The sequence below is a fragment of the Notamacropus eugenii genome, chromosome 5 (genome assembly GCF_028372415.1).
Source record: "Notamacropus eugenii isolate mMacEug1 chromosome 5, mMacEug1.pri_v2, whole genome shotgun sequence".
NCBI classification, from domain to species: domain Eukaryota; kingdom Metazoa; phylum Chordata; class Mammalia; order Diprotodontia; family Macropodidae; genus Notamacropus; species Notamacropus eugenii.
In genome coordinates, this window is record NC_092876.1 from 421,855,369 (window position 1) to 421,868,235 (window position 12,867).

The 12,867-nt window shown below is 37.4% G+C and overlaps 1 protein-coding gene across 3 annotated transcripts in view; it reads left to right on the forward strand.

The window, feature by feature from the left end:
• The window catches only part of TRAPPC10 (trafficking protein particle complex subunit 10), a 106,084-nt gene that overhangs the window by 26,101 nt on the left and 67,116 nt on the right, over window positions 1-12,867 (forward strand). For all 3 annotated transcript variants that reach the window (XM_072614998.1, XM_072614996.1, XM_072614997.1), the window contains exons 2-3: window positions 3,506-3,587; window positions 9,707-9,842. In XM_072614998.1, coding sequence (XP_072471099.1) covers window positions 3,506-3,587; window positions 9,707-9,842 — 218 coding nt within the window. The remainder of the gene's footprint in view (window positions 1-3,505; window positions 3,588-9,706; window positions 9,843-12,867) is intronic.

Sequence of the window (12,867 nt, forward strand, 5' to 3'; positions counted from 1 at the left end):
CAGAATATTAATGTACCTGTTTCCCGCCCCCCCCCCCCCCTCCTTTCCAGCATTAGTCATTTTCCTTTTTTGTCAACCTCTCTAATCTGATGAGTGTGGGTTAATCAGAGTTCCTTTAATTTACTTTCTCTCAGTGATTTAGAACATTTTTTATGTGAAGCCCTTCCAACTTGATGGAATTTATCAGATAACATTATTAGAGAACAGTCAAGTTTTTTGCAAGCAATATTCTGTAGAGAACAGCATCTTTACTACTTCACAACTGATTAAAAGATATAAACATATTTTTATATTTATAGATAGATAGATATACACGCTATGAGCTCCTGCTGTGTTTATTTATTGTAAACAAAAGAAATACAAGAACATAGCCTTTGATTGCCCTTAGCAGGTTTTAGCAACAACTGATTGACTCCCACCTGTAGCCTGTGTGGGATCTGACTGGTGGTCTGTTTGGTGAACTACGCTAAGTAACAAATAATCACACCAATCCCTTTTAAGCTGCTGTTTGACTGATCTTATAATTTCTTATCCCAGTTTCCAAGACCATAAAATATTATATTCTGGTATTTACTCATAAGTTTAATGGTCTTTCTCATTAATTAGTTAGTTTACTTTGAGACCCCACTGTTGTTTAAATTAATAAATCAAAAAATCTAGTTTTCTCCTAAGCTTTTATTCACCTCTTTTTGTCCAAACCCTTCTCTTATAAGCTTAAATAAGCATCAGGATAACTAGTGATACAGTTTATTAATAACATAACAAACAATTCAAAGATATCTAAATATTTCAGTGATGTATAGCCAGGATCACTGAAACATCAGCTCCAACCGGTGTCTTCTTAACCCTGCAAATACCTGGAAACACCTCTAGCAGCATGGTAATTAAAGCTTCTTCTCAGGAATTCTTTTCTTGCAAGACAACAGTTAACTGTCAGTAAAAAGAAAATTTCTTAGGTAGACAGGCAGGCACCAGTCATTTATTAAGTACTATTTGTCAGTCACTGTGCTAAGTAATAGGGATGCAGATGTCTGTGTGGTACTATGGTGGTGAAGTTCAGAATCAGAAGTGAAGCCTAGAAGGGGATGATGCCTGGCCATTTAAGGCCTGTCCTCCAGCTGTTGGCCCCAGATAGAACTCACCTTGCAAGAACAGGATTGGCATGGCAGATGTTCCAGGGTGAGAAGGCGCTGAATCAGGGCGAAATCTGGAGACTCAGAAACACAGCCGTGGCAGGAAAGCCTTGGTGCTTTCTGTACCTCAAGCAGTTCCTCTCAGGAAAAAAGTTCCTTGGTCTTTAATCTAGTTCGTAGCCTCTTTCAGGAAACGTGGTTTTCTTACGATATCTTTGTGATCTAGCAGTCTCTGCAGCTATGAAGGTTAAAGCGAACTGTTTCCAGATTTACAGTTTAATTCCTTGGAATTATATTCTCTCTTAAAAATGCAGTGAACAGCACAACATTATAAAGAACACACTTGATCCCAGAGATGTCTGAAGATATCTTATATCATTTTTTTTTTTGGCAGAGGTGAGGGTCCACAAACGTGGAACATTGCAATTGACAGATTTTTTTTCATTGTGTTAATTGATTTTGCTGAATTTTTTCCTTTTTCGTAGAGTTTGGTGTTTTGTTTGTTTTAAATTGTTTGCTGTAGGCATTGCTCTTAAGTATCCATAGCTTTGTGAGTAAGGGCTGTCGAAGCAGGTGTAGCAGTTTATTTTAAAATGAATTTAATTGCTGTCTTCTGTTTTTACCTTGCATACATTTTCCAATGCCCCTCCTCCCTCTTGAATTCAGAACAGTTTTAAACAGCAGGTTAATACTTTGGTTTTTAGTTTACCAGACATACCTTTGTAATCCCAGTTTATACTTGGCAAGAGTCATTTGCAGTTCAGCTCCTCCAAACAGAAACCTAAATGTTAAATATAATGTAGGTTTAAATTGAAGTAGTATATGTGAATATTTAGCTATTCTACAGTCTGATTTAAATATAATTCCAAGACTAAAGATAAATTAGTATTTCAAATCCATTGTGGTACTTTGGAAAGTGTGCAGAATTTGAAGTCAAGGGACCATAGTTTAAATCCTTACCCTACCATTTATTATGTGACTCTGGGAAAATCACTTATTCCTTATCTGTAAAATGAAGGGGTTTGATTAGATGACTTACAAATTTCTTTTTGGGCCTAGAGCTATAATCTGTTTTGATCAAGTTATATTTTTAGATTGTAACTTCAGAGTTAAAAGAGACAGTAATGATAACGTAGCCCAGATAACGAAATTGAAGTCCAGGGAGGGCAGCTTGCCCAAACTCAAATGTAGAAGGAAGAACCAGAATTTGAGCTCGTATCCTTTGGCTCCAAGTTGAGTAGTTTTCCCACTCTACCATATTGGATTTAAAAGAACAATCTATCTTTAGCCTTGGAATTTTTTAAATATTGTGTTGCTATTTTAATATTTTAATTCTTTATTCTGAACTTAAACACCAAATAAAACAAAAATTTACATGTATATAGTAGAGCAAAAAAAAATTATACATGAAACTATGAATACTTATGTATAGCCTTCTTTCCTTTTTAAGTATGGGAATCATATTTAAATGTGGTAGTTGTGGCAGAGCTATGATTCGAACCTAGATGGTTTGACTCCTAATCCAGGTGTCCTTTTGCTGTATGAAGTTTGTTATGAATTAACCAGTTTAGAAATTTGAAGCCAGTTCTTTCGGGATTGATTCTTTTTGCTTAGGCACATTCTGACAATTCCGATAGCTTTCATCAGATCCCTTTTCACTTATAGTTAAGAAACAAAAAGCTGAGAAAAAGATTGAAACCATTTCCTTTAATAACTAACTTACCTTACCTTCCCCACCCTTCTTTTTTAATGCTTTTTTTAAGTGTAGTGACTGCTTTATTATTTTTTTTTTTTTAAACTAAGAACTGTGGTTCTACACAGATTAGAGCAGCTGGTTCTTAAAAGCTGGATTTTCTCCGGACATTTTAAAACGCATCCTAGAGCAATTTTATGAACTACTTAAACTAATACATACCTTTCCACCTAATGATGTCAGTTTTTCACTGTTAATCACATTATTAGGTGTGAAAGAACCGACCTTCTTCGAGACCTTTTTGATAGTCTTAAAGTTAGAAATACCGCCTTGAAGTTGTTACTCTACATTTCCATCATGGAGAAACCACCGTCTCCATTAGAAGAATACTGGCCTAAAAGGCTATACTTTCTTAGCACAAATCTTAGATGATTAAATATTTAAAACCTTTATTTACAGGTCAGTTGTCAGATCAACTACTTCTTAAGTAAGATTTAAATATTGATGATATTAAGGTATCAGATAATTAATCCTTAGCAAATCTGAGTTGTATTTTTGTGATATCAATTTTACTGAATCTTGCATTTAAAAAAAAAAAAGTTGTTTCGATAACCTGGAGCCCATATTTTCTCTATATTTTGATATGCCATAACTGGATTTTTCTCTGTTACCTTTGTAGGTGCTGGAGATCAAAATTTATTTGCTTCTGTCTATCCAACACTATCCCAACAGCTTCCAAGAGAACCTATGGAATGGAGAAGGTATTTTTTATGTTCCTCTTGAAGGAATTAGAGGCTACATGAGGGAGAGAGTTTTTTTTTTTTTCCAAGTTCTTAGTGTAATGTGAAAAGAAAGTCAAGTTTTCAAAATCTGTTATAATGAACCAGCTAATTTAAAGTATTAAGCATTTAATTGCCTTTTTGTTTTAAAAATGTCTTGCTTAAATTGATGGGTCAGTAAAGAAAGTGAATGGGGTAACTTGAGGGTAATATAATAGAAATGGAGACTGAAGTGTGTACTTTGGATTCCAATGGTTAGATGAGTATATTCTGAAAATCAGTCAGTGAACATTTATTAAACATTTACTGTGTGCAAAAAATAAAAAGGATAATTCCTGTCCTGTGGGAGAATACATTCTAATGGAGGCACGTAACACATGAAAGAGAATCAAAATGTTGAGGTTGGGGGAAGTACCTATGCAGGGGCATGGTGGCCAAGTCCTGAGAGTCAGAAGGCAAACTGGGAGAGGAATGAAGGATGGCTAGCTTGGGCCCCTGACCAATGTGAGAAAGGGACTATAGGGAAATCATTCAGGGGTGAAGGCCCCAGGGAATAATGAAAGTTTTAAGATGAGAAGGAAGATGAGCTAGATGGTAGCCTGGAGTCTGAAGCAGTACCTGAGGCATTTTGGGCATTAGATATTTACTTTATGCCAATCCCTACTGAAAGTTAAAGATGTGTAGTATGTTTATTATTTTTGTTTGTACAATTTTAAAAATATGTTATTCTTATTAATCTCCTTTGTTTTTACATGAATGAAAAAAGCTTTTATTTATTGGTCAGGCCTTGTACTAAGTGCTGGGGATACAAATGTAAAAAGCAAATTAGTAGCTACTCTCTAGAAGTTAACATAATAGCAGAGGTGCAACACATGAGGCTAGGAAGTCACAGAGCTGGTAAGTGGAACGTTAGGGCATTTAATTGACAAACCTTTCCAGAAGAAATATTAGTGTAGGCTTGATTACATTCCCAGAGCAAGTGGTGGAGCTGGGGGGTAGGGTAGACAGATGTTAAGGGTGTAAAAGAGCATGCTTGAAGCTGGGCATGGCTAAATATAGTGAAGTCACCAACAAGGGGACAGTAAGGTAGGATTATTGGAATAGCCTTCTTCTAGTTACTTTCCTTGGCTGTTTCAAGTGTCCCTACTCCAGTTTTCACTCAGCTGCCAAAGTGATTCTTCTGAAGCACTAGTCTGCCCATGTCACCTCCCTACTCAGTATGTTCCAGTGACTCCCTACAACCTCCAAGGTCATTTATAAAAATCTCTAGCTTTTAAAGCTCTTTACCACCTGACCCCTTCTTATCTCTCCGGTCTTATCACAATGACCCCAGCCTCCTGGCTATTCCATGAATAACCTACTCCATCTCTTGGCTCCAGGCATTTTTTCTGACTGTTTTCCAAGCCTAAAATACTCTCTGTCCTACTGATCTCCTTGGCTTTCTTTAAGTTCCAGTTAAAATCCTGCCTTTTTTTTTTTTCTTTTTATTTAGCTTTTAACATTCATTTTCACAAAATTTTGGCTTACAAATTTTTCCCCTTTTCTCCCCTCCCCCCCCAAACGCCAAGCATTCTAATTGCCCCTATGACCAATCTGCTCTCTCTTCTATCATCCCTCTCTGCCCTTGTCTCTGTCTTCTCTTTTGTCCTGTAGGGCCAGATAGCTTTCTATACCCCTTTACCTGTATTTCTTATTTCCTAGTGGTAAGAACATTACAGTTGATCCTAACACTTTGAGTTCCAACTTCTTTAGCTCCCTCCCTCTCCACCCCTTCCCTTTGGAAGGCAAGCAATTCAATATAGGCCAAATCTGTGTAGTTTTGCAAATGACTTCCATAATAGTTGTGTTGTATAGGACTAACTATATTTCCCTCCATCCTATCCTGTCCCCCATTACTTCTATTCTCTTTTGATCCTATCCCTCCCCATGAGTGTTGACCTCAAATTGCACTCTCCTCCCCATGCCCTCCCTTCTATCATCCCCCCCCACTCTGCTTATCCCCTTATCCTCCACTTTCCTGTATTGTAAGATAGGTTTTCATACCAAAATGAGTAGGCATTTTATTCTTTCCTTTAGTGGAATGTGATGAGAGTAGACTTCATGTTTTTCTCACACCTCCCCTCTTTATCCCTCCACTAATGAGTCTTTTGCTTGCCTCTTTTATGAGAGATAATTTGCCCCATTCAATTCTCCCTTTCTCCTCCCAATATCTTTCTCTCTCACTGCTTGATTTCATTTTTTTTTTAAGATATGATCCCATCCTCTTCAATTCACTCTGTGCACTCTGTCTCTATGTGTGTGTGCGTGTGTGCATGTGTGTGTGTGTAATCCCACCCAGTACCCAGATACTGAAAAGTTTCAAGAGTTACAAATATTGTCTTTCCATGTAGGAATGTAAACAGTTCAACTTTAGTAAGTCCCTTATGACTTCTCTTTGCTGTTCACCTTTTCATGGTTCTCTTCATTCTTGTGTTTGGAAGTCAAATTTTCTTTTCAGCTCTGGTCTTTTCATCAAAAATGCTTGAAAATCCTCTATTTCATTGAAAGACCAATTTTTCCCCTGAAGTATTATACTCAGTTTTGCTGGGTAGGTGATTCTTGGTTTTAGTCCTAGTTCCTTTGACTTCTGGAATATCCTATTCCATGCCCTTCGATCCCTTAATGTAGAAGCTGCTAGATCTTGTGTTATCCTGATTGTATTTCCACAATACTTGAATTGTTTCTTTCTAGCTGCTTGCAATATTTTCTCTTTCACCTGGGAGTTCTGGAATTTGGCCACAATGTTCCTAGGAGTTTCTCTTTTTGGATCTCTTTCATGCGGTGTTCTGTGGATTCCCTGAATATTTATTTTGCCCTCTGGTTCTAGAATCTCAGGGCAGTTTTCATTGATAATTTCATGAAAGATGATGTCTAGGCTCTTCTTTTGATCATGGCTTTCAGGTAGTCCCATAATTTTTAAATTGTCTCTCCTGGATCTATTTTCAAGGTCAGTTGTTTTTCCAATGAGATATTTCACATTATCTTCCATTTTTCCATTCCTCTGGCTTTGTTCTGTGATTTCTTGCTTTCTCATACAGTCCTTAGCCTCCATCTGTGCCATTCTAATTTTGAAAGAACTATTTTCTTCAGTGAGCTTTTGAATCTCCTTTTCCATTTGGCTAATTCTGCTTTTGAAAGCATTCTTCTCCTCATTGGCTTTTTGAACCTCTTTTGCCAATTGAGTTAGGCTAGTTTTCAAGGTGTTATTTTCTTCAACATTTTTTTGGGTCTCCGTTAGCAGGGAGCTGATTTGCTGTTCATGCTTTGACTTCATGTCTCTCATTTCTCTTCCCAGCTTTTCCTCCACCTCTCTAACTTGATTTTCAAAATTCTTTTTGAGCTCTTCCATGGCCTGAGCCCATTGAGTGGGCTGAGACACAGAAGCCTTGATTTCTGTGTCTTTGCCTGATGGTAAGCATTGTTCTTCCTCATCAGAAAGGAAGGGAGGAAATGCCTGTTCACCAAGAAAGTAACCTTCTATAGTCTTATTTCTTTTCCCTTTTCTGGGCATTTTCCCAGCCAGTGACTTGACCTCTGAATATTTTCCTCACACCCACCTCACCTGATCCTCCCAGCCAGTGTTTGGGGTCTGAGATTCAAATGCTGCTTCCAGCCTCAGGGCTTTGGGCGGGGGCAGGGCTGCTATTCAGTATGAGATTAAATTCAGATGCTCAGGTGAGGGCAGGGCTGCCTCTCAGGCTCAGTTCCCTCAGGGAGTTTATGCACAGACCTTCAACAATGGATCCAGGCTCCTGCCTGCTTGGGGAGCCCCGGTCTGCCGCCGCCCCTCAGCTTCTGTCTCCCGAGGGGGCCCGAGCCATGGGGGCACCCCACTTCCCCCTCGACCCGCCAAAGGGACTCTCTCACCAACCCCCGTCACCTGTGGGTGGAGGTACTTGTGCGGCCGCTGGAGATCCCGTCCCTGAAGCCCGCTCGGATCTGTTCCTCTCGGTGCCGCGGCCACGGCAGGGCTGTACTCAGCTCCCAGTCCCGGCGCCCAGTCCCGGCGCCCAGTCCGCAGCACGAAGGACCTTTTACGAGAGGTTTGCAGGTCTCTCCGGAACAGAAATCTCCCTCGCTCCAATGTTCTGTGGCCTCTGGGTGCAGAATTCGCCGTGAGTTACTTCTTTGTAGTTGTTCTATGGGTTGTGGGTTCGGAGCTATGTGTATGTGCGTCTTTCTACTCCGCCATCTTGGCTCCGCCTCCAAAATCCTGCCTTTTACTGGAAGCCTTTCCCAACTCCTCTTATTTCTAGTGCCTCCCTATTTATCCAATCTGTGGCTTGCTTTGTTTATATTTGTTTGTATATCTTGTACCCTTTTAGATTGTAAGCTCCTTGAGGTCATGGATTGCTTCTTTTTGTATCTCCAGCACTTAGCATAGTGCCTGGCACGCAGTAGGTGTTTAATAAATGCTTGTTGATATTGATGTTCTCCCTGCTCATTTCCAGTTCTTCACTTCTTTGGCCTCCTTTGAATCTTAACTCAAATCCTACCATCTACAGGATAGCTTTTCTGGTTCCCCTTCAGTACTAGTGAATTTTCTGAGATTACCACCAATTTACCTTGTGTGTATCTTGTTTGCATATCGTTTTCTGCATGCTCTCTCCCCCATCAGCATGTGAGCTCTGACATGCAGGCATTCTTTTTGTCTTTCTTTATATTCCCAGCACTTAGCACAATGCCTGGCACAGAGTAAGCCCTTAATTAATACTTGCTGCTGACTGACTAAAATACTTTTTAAAATACAAATAATTTTTTTGGTTTTTAAACTTCATAATGCACTTTTGAGGAGTGTTATAAAATGTCAACTTATTCTTTGAAATGTTAGTGAAATTGGTTTCTTTTTATTGCATATCCATGTAATGTAAAGATTATTGCACTAGTCAGAATTCTTGGGTCCCTAAACCTAAATCTGGCTCTTATTTAACAATAGTTTGATGACATAGACAACTAACTTACCTTTCTGAGCCTTTATTTCCCCATTTATAAAGTCATCTCAATAACTATACAGCTTAATTCGCAGGTTTAAGGTGAGTAAAGTCTTGGGTATTCCCTCAATCAGTACAGTTCTTTCCACTGTAACACACTCTTTTTTTTTTAAAGTAATAAAGTAACAATTGTACTCGTGGTTTTTCCATTTAAAAAAATCTTCCCCTCCCTGCTTTATCTTATAATTCAGTCCTTTGGTACTTCCAAGACTGTGTTATCTCAAGAACACGTCTTCAGTTTGAACTTGGTCTGACCCAATTATCCTGCTTGTCCTCCTCAGTGTGATTTTCACTTTGCTCAGATAGCCCGTTAGGGATGGAAGTGTTAGGGTCCAACTCTTACCATTCTTCGGTCATTGCTGATAACAGTGGATCATCAGAGCAACATGGACAGATTTTTCATGTTATTTTTCTGTTCATTCCAACTGTTCTGTAAACTTCTCTTCACTTATGCTGCTTTCCCCTGTTCTGTGAGGAGATATTGTTAATGATATTCTCTGTAGTGTATAGACCTACATTCTGAACAAGCATTGTCCTTGGTTTGATCAAGTGTTTCTGGCTCAGTTTAGGCACTTTGGGCCTCCTCATTGGAGAGATTGATTTCTGTCAGTTAAGATTTTGTGAGAAGTGTTAATAATTAAGGTTATTTTTGCCTAATCTTTGCCTTTTCCCATTTTTCAGCAGAGTTGGCTCATTTGAATAGGTCAATTTGAAGTTAGTCGTTGGTTACATCTTTTTCCTTTTTTCTATCTTTCATTGACTTCAGTAGCCAGTTATTTCCTGTCTCTTCAGGTTTTTGAAGTGATAAATATTTATCATGTGCATTGCCTTCTGACTCTCTTTTAGGCAGTGGTGGTCCATATGAGTGTGTTTACATGTTTAAAAAAATAAACATAAGTAATATTTTATTTCAGTGAAGTGTTTGATTTGAGCATACTATTAGTTATAGATTGTAATGTGCACAATTTTAGAACATTCAGCTTTTTAAAAAAACATAATTATTCTTTTCTTCTCTGCATTTTCTTTAGTCATAATTTGTAATTTGTTTTTGTTTTTACAACTTGTTTGTAGGTCCTATGGCCGTGCTCCAAAGATGATTCACTTGGAATCTAATTTTGTTCAATTCAAAGAGGAGTTGCTGCCCAAAGAAGGAAACAAAGCCCTTCTTACTTTCCCCTTCCTGCATATTTATTGGACAGAATGTTGTGTAAGTATTCATCAGAAAAGATAAATGGGAAATGGATTAAGATAGGCTTTGAAGGAGACTATTACTCTGCTCTTGGTTTGATTATTAGAACATTAGAACATTTAGAATTTTTTCCACATTTGTGTTTGTTTTTTCTTTTCATTGTCGCTGCTTCCTTTCTTCTTTTATTAAAGTGACTTTTATTGATATATTTTGCTTTAATGTTACCCTTTCCCATTGCATCCTTTCCCTCCTCCCTTTGCAATACTGTATAATTAAGAATTTAAAAAGATTTCTTTTCATTCTTCAACGAGATTTATAAAGAACTGAGTTTGAGTTAATTTATTTTGTACATTCATGACTTGTTTCACTGAAAACATTCAATTCATAGATTTTGCTACTTGATTAAAAAGAAAATTATGTATAATAACAGTCTTTTGAACCTTTATGTAATAAAACAACTGTTCCCATCCCTGTACATTCAGTATCTGCATGACTTTAAATGATTTGTTAAATTGCCACTAGCTGATATTATTGTTTGATTACTTGATCAAAGCACTACAGAAAACTCATTTTCTCCTGTGCTTGATTCTGATAATACAGAAAAGATTGCAAAGACACGGTCTCTGCGGCATGTTGTACAATTTGTCAACACTGTATTTTCCTGAAGATTGCTTCCTTGAAGAGTAAGACACATTTTGCACTTTATTAAGGCAACAAGGACTGAAAAGAAGTCTGAAGCCCAGGGCAAATGTTGACACTGGCCAGTTAGTCTTCTTCATTCTAGTTATTATCATCTCAGTGAAGACTCTTGATACCATTCTGCAGCATAAAAATGAGTGAACTTCTTAGAAAGACTCAAAATTGCAAAATAGGTACATTTGATATGTTTGGATATTTACTTTAACCTTGTCAGCTTTGAGGAATTTGGATTATTTATTCCTATGCCTTCTCATTGTGCTGTTTGCTCCTAATTTTGTCTAATGCTTTAATTGTTAAAATCTTTGAAATCAAAGACTTTCAAATTGCTCTGAGCCTGTTAATTTCTCTTGCCAGTCAAAAGGCAGTTTTGTTATGAACTCTTACAGTATATAGGATTCTTAGTATTCCCACTGTGCTTTTATTCCTCTAAAAAACAAAATACATAAATAAATAAATAACTGGTGTTTCCGGTGGGAGAGCTAGTTTTGTGTTTCCTTAGTGTGATATTTTGTAGTAAAGCAAGAAACAACTTAAAGTTAATTGCTAAAATGGAAGCTTTAGTTCATTTTTAGATCCATTATTTATGCCTTCAAGATCAATGTAAGATAAATATTATGTGGGGGTCACTGAAGGAATAGTGTAATTATTGTAGTAAGCAGAGAGTGAAGATGTTAATAGATGAGCAACATCTGCTCAGACTGTGACAGTTTACAGAAAGTTCCTTTTGTACCTAATTTTTAAATGAACTACTCTTGTTTTTGTTTACATATGCATTTGCAAGGGTAGCATAGTGTAGTGGATAGAAGGCTTACCTGGGAATCAGGAAGACCTGGGTACAAGTTTCATCTCTCATGTAAACAAACCCTAGGTAAGTCACTTCCAGGTGCTACTTCGAGCAGCACTTAGAAACAAGGGCTGATCTGCGTTGGTAGAGGGAGTTTTCTCAGTGGGAGTACTGTCTGTCAGTGGCATAACATCTCTGAACCCTATTTCCCTTCCAAAAAAGGTAGGAGAATTAAAGCCATTTATAAACAAAGCAACAAAATAAAAACATGACTACTCATGCTCTCTCAGTTGTGATGATAGAAAAGTAGGGAAGAAAGTAGAGAGAGAAAGGATTACATTATGATAACATAGGATGAATGAAAAGGCTGGGGACCCTTAGATGTGAAGGTAGAAGCTCTAGAATTTTACTGAATGTTTGGATCTGATCTTTGAATCCTTTCTTCCCCACTTTGTTATTGCTGTCTCTTATGGATTTCTGGCCTTAAAGACAGTTCTTAAGTAACAGCTTTAAAGAACACTGCCTAGGGACAGGATTCCTAATATTACCCAAGGTTTTCTTCTCTTGTAGAGCTGAGATCAGGTGACATACTGGCTTGCCTTCACCACATGTAAGAAATATCTGAATTGATCTGTGCAAAGAACTACCATGGGATTATAGCAGAATTAGGAAAACTGCCAAGACACAGTTCTGTGGCCACAAATAGAAGCTCTCTTTTTGTCATTAGTTATCAGACATGTCAGTACATATCAAAAAATTGTACCTGATTTTTGAGGAAGAAGTAATAATTTGCCTTTAATGGAAATATTTGCAATCTGTGTTTTTTATTAAAAGTGTTGCATAGTGAATAAGAGAGCCTATTGAGGTGTTGGGAAACCTGAGTTCAAGTCCTACCTCTGACACAAACTTCCCTTTTGACTCCTGAGCAAGTAGACAGTCTGTAGGTAACTCTGTTCTTAGAATTTTTTGATTGTGCCCCTGTCAGTAAAACGTTTTTCATCACATGCTTCTAGTATGTGTATTTATACATTTTATACATGTACTACTATATCAGTGTACTATGTGTATTATAAAATTTAAAATAAAGAGATGAAATAAAAATATTTTTAAAATCATTTTGTTGGTACAGAAAACACTTTTTGCTCTTGCTAAGTAAAACTACATTTTTTGTAAGAGCAATGGGGTTGGATATACTTTATTAGTTTTTCAGATTTTAGGCTAGCACTTTGTGATAGAGTAATTCAAAGTGTTGGTTCTTAGGTTTTTTGATATTTGGTTTTTGTTTTCTCCCTGTAAAATTTTAAATTTTCAATTCCAATTATTTAAAACCCTCTAAAGTTTGATATTGTTTGAATTACTTGAGCTTGTTTGAAAGTAACAGATCTTTAATGTCTAGAAAGATACCTGTGTGCCTAAAGCTTGTGGTAGCTGTAAAGGGACAAATCTGATGGTGATTTCAGTTTTTGCCAAAGTGATTCACAAACTGAATGTCCATTTGCTTCAAAGCTTTTTGATGGGTTTTAGGGAAGTCTTCAGAATAGGGTTATAAATCTGAATTAG